The following is a 6597-nucleotide window of genomic DNA, read 5'->3' as shown; positions in this document are numbered from 1 at the left end:
CCAAGTTAGGTGTAATTATTTGGCATAAGTTGATATAGGTAAATTCAACAATGCATTTTAGTGCAATTAAATGTAAAACATTGAACTCTGTATAACTTAGATCATATAAAAGCTGTTTAACCTTAAACTATTCACACTAGTTTTAAAATGGTAATTTAAGCCTGGAGGGAACTGAGGAGCAAGCAGTGAGTGTGTTGTTCAACACTGGAGTACTTACTTACTGACTCTGCTCCTGTACTTTGTTTTCTCTGTGGTGTCACAGGAACAGGACGTTTAACATTTAACACCAGATTTACTAAACGGGTCAAAACAGGTGTGCTTTGTTTTATGGGTGAATTACAAAAGTTCTGCTGTTGTCTGAACACAGATGCGGTCAGGTCAAATCTATCAAACACAAAAATTAAAACTTTTTTTGTCTGTTGAATATCTGGGCAATTATCAGTAAACTTCATGTTGAAAACTTTAGTAAATCAATTTGAACTTCCAAAAGTGAGTATTCATCAGGGTCACAAAAATCTCTGAATTCCCACCTCTGACACACAATCCTGTCACGGCACTATATTTGTTGGTGCTACACTTTACTAAATCAGAGTCAAGCATATTATATTTTTCATTTTTTGCCACACAGTTAAAGAAGGTATTTTAAAAAGAAGTTTAGCAATGAGGAAATACTAAATGAATAGCTTTGACACCTTAGTGGTGAAACTAAAAAGTCAAGATGGACTACAAAAAAAATTATCTTACCAACTTTAGTTTTAGTTTTGTTTTTTAGGTTAAAAACGGCAACTCATTATTTATATGTTGTAGTTTAATTATCCGCCTCTCACCAGCTTAAGAAGCAGTTGTGTGATCATCCACATTAGAAACAGAAATAAAACGTCTTTTATTGTCACTAAACACATGAACAATGGAGCATCTCCTACTCAGTGCAGACGTGGGAAAAGAAAGGGGTGGTGAGGTGTACAGTTCTGCGGCACTATATACATATCAACAGTAAATGTACAAGTATACAATATCAGAGAAAAAAAATAATAGTGATATATATTTACAGTAAGGGTTATTGCACGTAAGTTAAATAGTTCACAGTCAGCTCTTCCCATTCACACACAGGGCAGGTGGGAGTTCCTGCTTCAAGTAGAAAATTTTAGTCAGACAATCGGGTGCCGATTGAAGCTTCGGGTGCCATTAAATTCACGACTATGAACGAAACCTCGCAGTTTCTTCCGCCGCGTTTCCGTTTTGCATGCGGGGAAACTCCTCCCATTGGGAGGAGCGAAAACACATCCGGCTATGTCGGGCGTACTTGGCTGGATGCCTACTTTGAATTTGAACAGTGTGACTCACAGACTTTGAGTCTAGTACAGTCAACAAGGACTTAAGTACATACAGGTCCGCAGCTTCAGCTTCAAACGGACCATGGCTAGGCGACACAGACTCAGTGCTTGTTTCGAATATTTTATTAAACTTTTCGGTTTTATTTGGAACACTTCATAATGGACAAGACGAGTGGGTAAAACAACTGCGCCACGTTAAGGACGATGGAGACGGATTAATCATGAGGTATGTTGCTTTTCCCCTCATCTGTTTTCATTCGTTATTAGCATTTTACTTTTTGGCTAACTCGATTAAGAGCGTACACTTCCATCAAATGTGACTAAAAACTAAAAACCACTACTTTCGGAGACAAAAAAAAACTTGTGACCGCGTCAACAACCGACTCTAGCACGCAGGCTTTATGTTGAGGCGACCCCTTGTGGAAATGGCATGGAAGTAGTTTGTTATCTTTGCGGTATGACAAATTAAAACCGTAGACGGACGAATGATGGCGCTCTGCCGGTATAACAGAAGTTTAGTCGGACGAAATTTGTTGAGGTCACCCAGCGGTTGTACACGGGCCGTAACACCAAGTGTTTTCCTAAGTGGGTAGGATATTATTACAGAAGTATTAATGGTGGACTCACCCAATCGATATGGTTTTTGCTCACGTTTTTAAAGAATATTTCCAAAACAAAAGTTGTTTGAGGGCCTTTGAGTAACTCTGTGCGGTGTTCACTGAGATGCAGAAAAAATATAGGAATTCACAAGATGAACAGTTTTCTGCAACGTACTCTGAGCAGCAGCAGGGGTTGCAGTACCCACAGCTACGTGTGGCGGCACTTTCGAGTCCTGTAATTAATATCCAAGAACAATAGGTGGCGATAAATAAATACATTTTGTCTAATCAGAGGTCTCTAAGAAAAACGCAGTTTACAAGTATCAGTTGTACTCACTACAACGCGACTGAAGCTAAGCTAAAGCAAGCCATGGCTACCTCGAGCTTATTTCCTCAACTTCTCTGGCTGCTGTTCGCCGTTTATGCTCAGATTTCTGCCTCCAAAGGTGAGCTCTGTAGGAATTCACATGTTTAAATAGATGCAGCACTTTGTTTGATCTACTTTAATCGCTTAATGTTGGTACGCAGGTTAAACTGACGTGAACAGTAACAGCGCTAAAACGTTTATTTAGTTGTAAACTTGATCAACTTTAGTTTTAACTGTACTTTTTAAATAAAAAATAAATAAACCTTTACCGTGATTAAAAAAAAAAAAAGGAAGAAAGGCGTCGACTAAAACCCCTAAAAAGTTAGCCGGATGAGTTTCCGTCTAAAGCCATTACACCATGTTATGACGGGGATTTAGGAAAAATGAAGACACAAAATAAACAGCAGCGACGTCTGTAGCGTTCCTGCTAGCTGGCATGTAGAGGTTAAGTTAACCGGGAGCAAGGTTTATGCATCATCACTCTGGTTGTTTTTGTCCACATGACACAACAGTAGTTGCAGTATTAAAATATGCTGTTTTCTATAAAAACAAAAAAAGTATTGCTTTGTTATTTAATTCATTTATTTGTTTTAGGGTTTCTTAAGTATTTTTCTAATGGTTTGTACTTTTATGTTATGCATCTGAACACTTTCAGGTTTTTACATTTCATTTTCTTTACATTTTCAAAACATTCTCATTACTTTTGGTTTAACATGTCTGAGGGGTCAGTTTGTTGTGGGGAGTTACCCTCCCCTACAACAAACTGATCTCAACAAACATTCATCATCAGCACTTAACGTACACGACTGACGTTGATAGGAGCTAATAAATAGGTCGTCACTGATTTCTACAACTGATTCAGTTCTGATTCACAAGATCCCAAATCAATTCAATTTTGACTAAATCAGGAATATTATAATTCTGATCGTTTATCAGTACATATCCATATTTTTATATCTACTTGTGAGACTTCATTAGAGGTGTAAACATCACAGCAGATGCTTTTGTGTCAAAGTAATGACATAATTTCTAAAAGTTTTTAAATTTCTTCAGTATTGAACAGCAGAAATGAGGTGTTTACATCATTTTGCATTATCCATTTACGTGGCCTTTAATGGTTTGCTGCTTTAGCTCTTTGGTGGTTGTTGAAATAACCAACATATTATGTATGATGCTATCGTACATCATATTGTGACACACTGTGCTAATCTGATATTCTATTCAGTTGAAGTGCCAATATACAAATCTACATGATTGTTTGTTTGTATAGAATATTTGTATATGCTATATTGATACTGGTACCCACCCTAGGCAGTGTTCCTGCAAAGCTTTATCAGGATTTGTCCACTCATCTATAGGAGGATAGTTTAACGTTAACGTTAAACAAAAACATAACAAAATAAATAACAATATCTTAACCTGAAACCCAGATCAGCACGGTCTCCTTGATTGTTCTTCAGCATTGTAGCATTTAGCATGTAGCATTGGGGGTACTGTGGCTCAAGAGTTGGCAGTTCGTCTTGTAATCGGAAGGTTGCCGGTTCGAGCCCCGTCTCGTTGTTGTGTCCTTGGGCAAGACACTTCACCTGTTGCCTACTGGTGGTGGCGCCAGTGTCCGGCAGCCTCGCCTCTGTCAGTGCGCCCCAGGGCGGCTGTGGCTACAATGTAGCTTGCGTTCACCAGTGTGTGAATGTGTGGATGATTGAATGTGTAAAGCACTTTGGGGTCTTTAGGGACTAAGTAACGTGCTAATCAAATACAGCCCATTTACCACTGCAGTGATTGTCTTTTTGTCAGAAATAAAAGTGTCAGCAGATTGCTGTGTCATGTTAAAATACAGCAAGCAAAGAAAATTTTAAACCCCAGCATTTATTTCCTGGTTTGTTGGTAGGGGCGTAACACACTGTTGACCGTCGACAGTTAATCAGAGAAAACACTGGTGATTCACTCTGAAGTATCACTCTTTTGAATCAGTTTCCTTGACTCCTCTCTCCTTGTGTCACTTCCTGAGCTCCTTGGTTCAAATCACCTAAAACACAAGTAGAAGAGTGCCATGGGTTTGTGATAAAAATCAGATTGTGATCAATTTTAGCATCTAGTGTTCTGTACTCCCTCTGGTAAAGTGACAGTGGTCTCTGTTTGTAGCTTCTTTCAATGATTGGTGCTGTAAAAATGAGTAATTGCACCTTTTTAATCTCTCTGCTTTGTGTCGTTTCCTCTATCAGACCAAGAAGTCATCACAGCTCAGTCTGGACAGAACATCACTCTGACATGTCGAGCTCCAAACAACAACAAGAACAACATCATAGTTGTAGAGTGGAGCAGACCTGACCTGGGAGAAGAATATATCCTTTTGTACCGAGATGAGCAGCTTGACCCAGATGACCAGCATCCATCTTTTAAGAACCGGGTGGATCTGCAGGACAGACAGATGAAGGATGGAGACGTGTCTCTGATTCTGAAGAATGTGACGATTAATGACACTGGAACATACGAGTGTCGCATCTTCACGAGAGGAGCAAACCGCAGGAAGAGAGCTCATCTGAAGTCTCACCCCATCAGCATCATCTACCTGAGAGTTGATCCTCCAGGTGAGTGAGTAGAGTTGAGTGTGTGTGTGTGTGATCAGCAAGCAAGCAATTTATTTATTTATATAGCACTTTCAGAACAACTCCCAGCTGAAAACAAAGTGCTGTACGTTTGACATATATCTTGAATAAGATAAAAAATTAAATATAAAATGATAATTAGAATTAAACTTAAAATAATAAAATCAGCACACTATCAGGGTCAAACTGTGTCATAAGCCAAGAAGTAAAAATGGGTTTTAAGACTCTCTAATGTGCTGGGGCAGATCGCTCCAGAGATCAGGAGCAGCAATCTGATTGTTAAGTGATGACGTGACAAATCCTACATCCGGGCCTAAAGTAGTCTGCGTTTAATATTGGGGTTCTTCACTCATCACCTACCTGACAGCTGACACCTCACACCTGTTTCTCAGCTGCAGGTCAACCAGGAGGAGACACAGAGGATGGAGGGAAGGAGGCTGGATCTATTGGACTGATCGTTGGTCTCTCAGTTTCTGCTGTGCTTGTTGCTGCTGCTGCTACTGCTATTTTATTTATTCACAGAAAACATAAACAACAAGCCTTCTCCTGAGGCTACATCCACACGTACACGGTTATTGTTGAAAACAGAGATTTTCCATTTTAGGTAGTTTAGAAAAAATAGCTCTGCCCAAGTGTCTCCCCACTTCCTTTCAGCAGCAGGTCGCCAGAGGAAACCGAGATAATGATCAAGTTTAACATTGTCTACAATATTGCCAAAGAATGCAAAAAATGCCAAAGCACTTTAAGCACTGGCACTTTTTCAGTTACTTATCTCTCTTGTAGAAATGTGCTCCAAATAAAGAAATTTGTGTTGACAAGATTGTTAGTTAATCTTTACAAATAAATATTGTCTGTGTGGACGGCAATTTAAAAACAAAAAGAAGATGTGAACAAACAAAATGGTGCAAAAAAAGTGTAAAACAGTGGGGTTAAGCAATGCAGTTGAAAAATGTGGGTGCACCTAAGAAAATAAAAGTTAGGCACACCAGTGCAACCGTGGCAAAAGGTTAGTTTAGAGCCCTGATCAGTATATGTTGGGCTGTGTGACAAAAGAACGGAGTGATGAGTTTTTCAGACAGGAAATGGTTTTAATCTGGTCCACACTACGGTTGGCCTTTTAAAGACAGGACTTGCTAAACGTGCTCCAACAGCTAATCTAAACACACAAACACATTTACACATACCTGTGGCCATCACTGCCACCTGAGACTGGACAGTGGAAAGCTGTGATTAGGAAAGCCGAGGAGTCAGTGTTTGCACAGTTTAATCAATCTGCAGTTTGACTTGTTTTAGTCGTCATGTTAATCATGTTTCTTATGACTCGTGTTTGTTTTTTGAGTTTAAAAATGTAATCACGTTTTTGTTCTTAAGACATGCTGAAGAATCCTAATTAAAGTTGTATTCACCTCAAAACAAGACTTCATGAATTATTTTTGTGTTCTTCATGGGTAATGTTTTAACAGCAAAGAAAATCAACTTTAATGTTTGGTTAGATTTTAGGATGAATTATAATTATCATTTTATAATGAGCTTGTATAACTGTGGGCACTTTGTGCTACGGACAGAAAACAAAATACACATGAATAAATTATTTAGCCATGAAATAAATTTACTGCATTGAAGTGTAGAGTCAACAAAATGGAGGTGAAGACAAAATGGAAGTTTGACGTGTGGAGGAGGAGCCCTCC

The 6597-nt window shown here is 38.9% G+C and overlaps 1 protein-coding gene across 3 annotated transcripts; it reads left to right on the top strand.

Annotated features, from left to right (window-relative positions):
- Window positions 1–1298: 1298 nt before the first annotated feature.
- LOC120746643 (programmed cell death 1 ligand 1-like) lies at window positions 1299–6325 on the top strand. 3 transcript variants are annotated; one of them, XR_005698888.1, is made up of 3 exons: window positions 1299–1560; window positions 4526–4891; window positions 5302–6325. XR_005698888.1 is itself a non-coding variant. In XM_040052080.1 (3 exons), the coding sequence occupies exons 1-3, from the start codon at window positions 2304–2306 to the stop codon at window positions 5457–5459; spliced, it is 594 nt and encodes a 197-aa protein (XP_039908014.1). In that variant the 5' UTR covers window positions 1574–2303; the 3' UTR covers window positions 5460–6325. The 3 variants fall into 3 exon arrangements, 2 of the variants coding, with proteins under 2 accessions (XP_039908014.1, XP_039908013.1); XM_040052080.1 differs by lacking the exon at window positions 1299–1560 and adding an exon at window positions 1574–2379 and having other exon boundaries at window positions 5308–6325; XM_040052079.1 differs by lacking the exon at window positions 1299–1560 and adding an exon at window positions 1576–2379.
- The last annotated feature ends 272 nt before the right edge of the window (window positions 6326–6597 follow it).

The sequence above is a fragment of the Simochromis diagramma genome, unplaced genomic scaffold (assembly GCF_900408965.1).
Source record: "Simochromis diagramma unplaced genomic scaffold, fSimDia1.1 OVJJ01000201.1, whole genome shotgun sequence".
NCBI classification, from domain to species: Eukaryota; Metazoa; Chordata; class Actinopteri; order Cichliformes; family Cichlidae; genus Simochromis; species Simochromis diagramma.
This window is presented reverse-complemented; position numbering and strand designations above follow the sequence as displayed.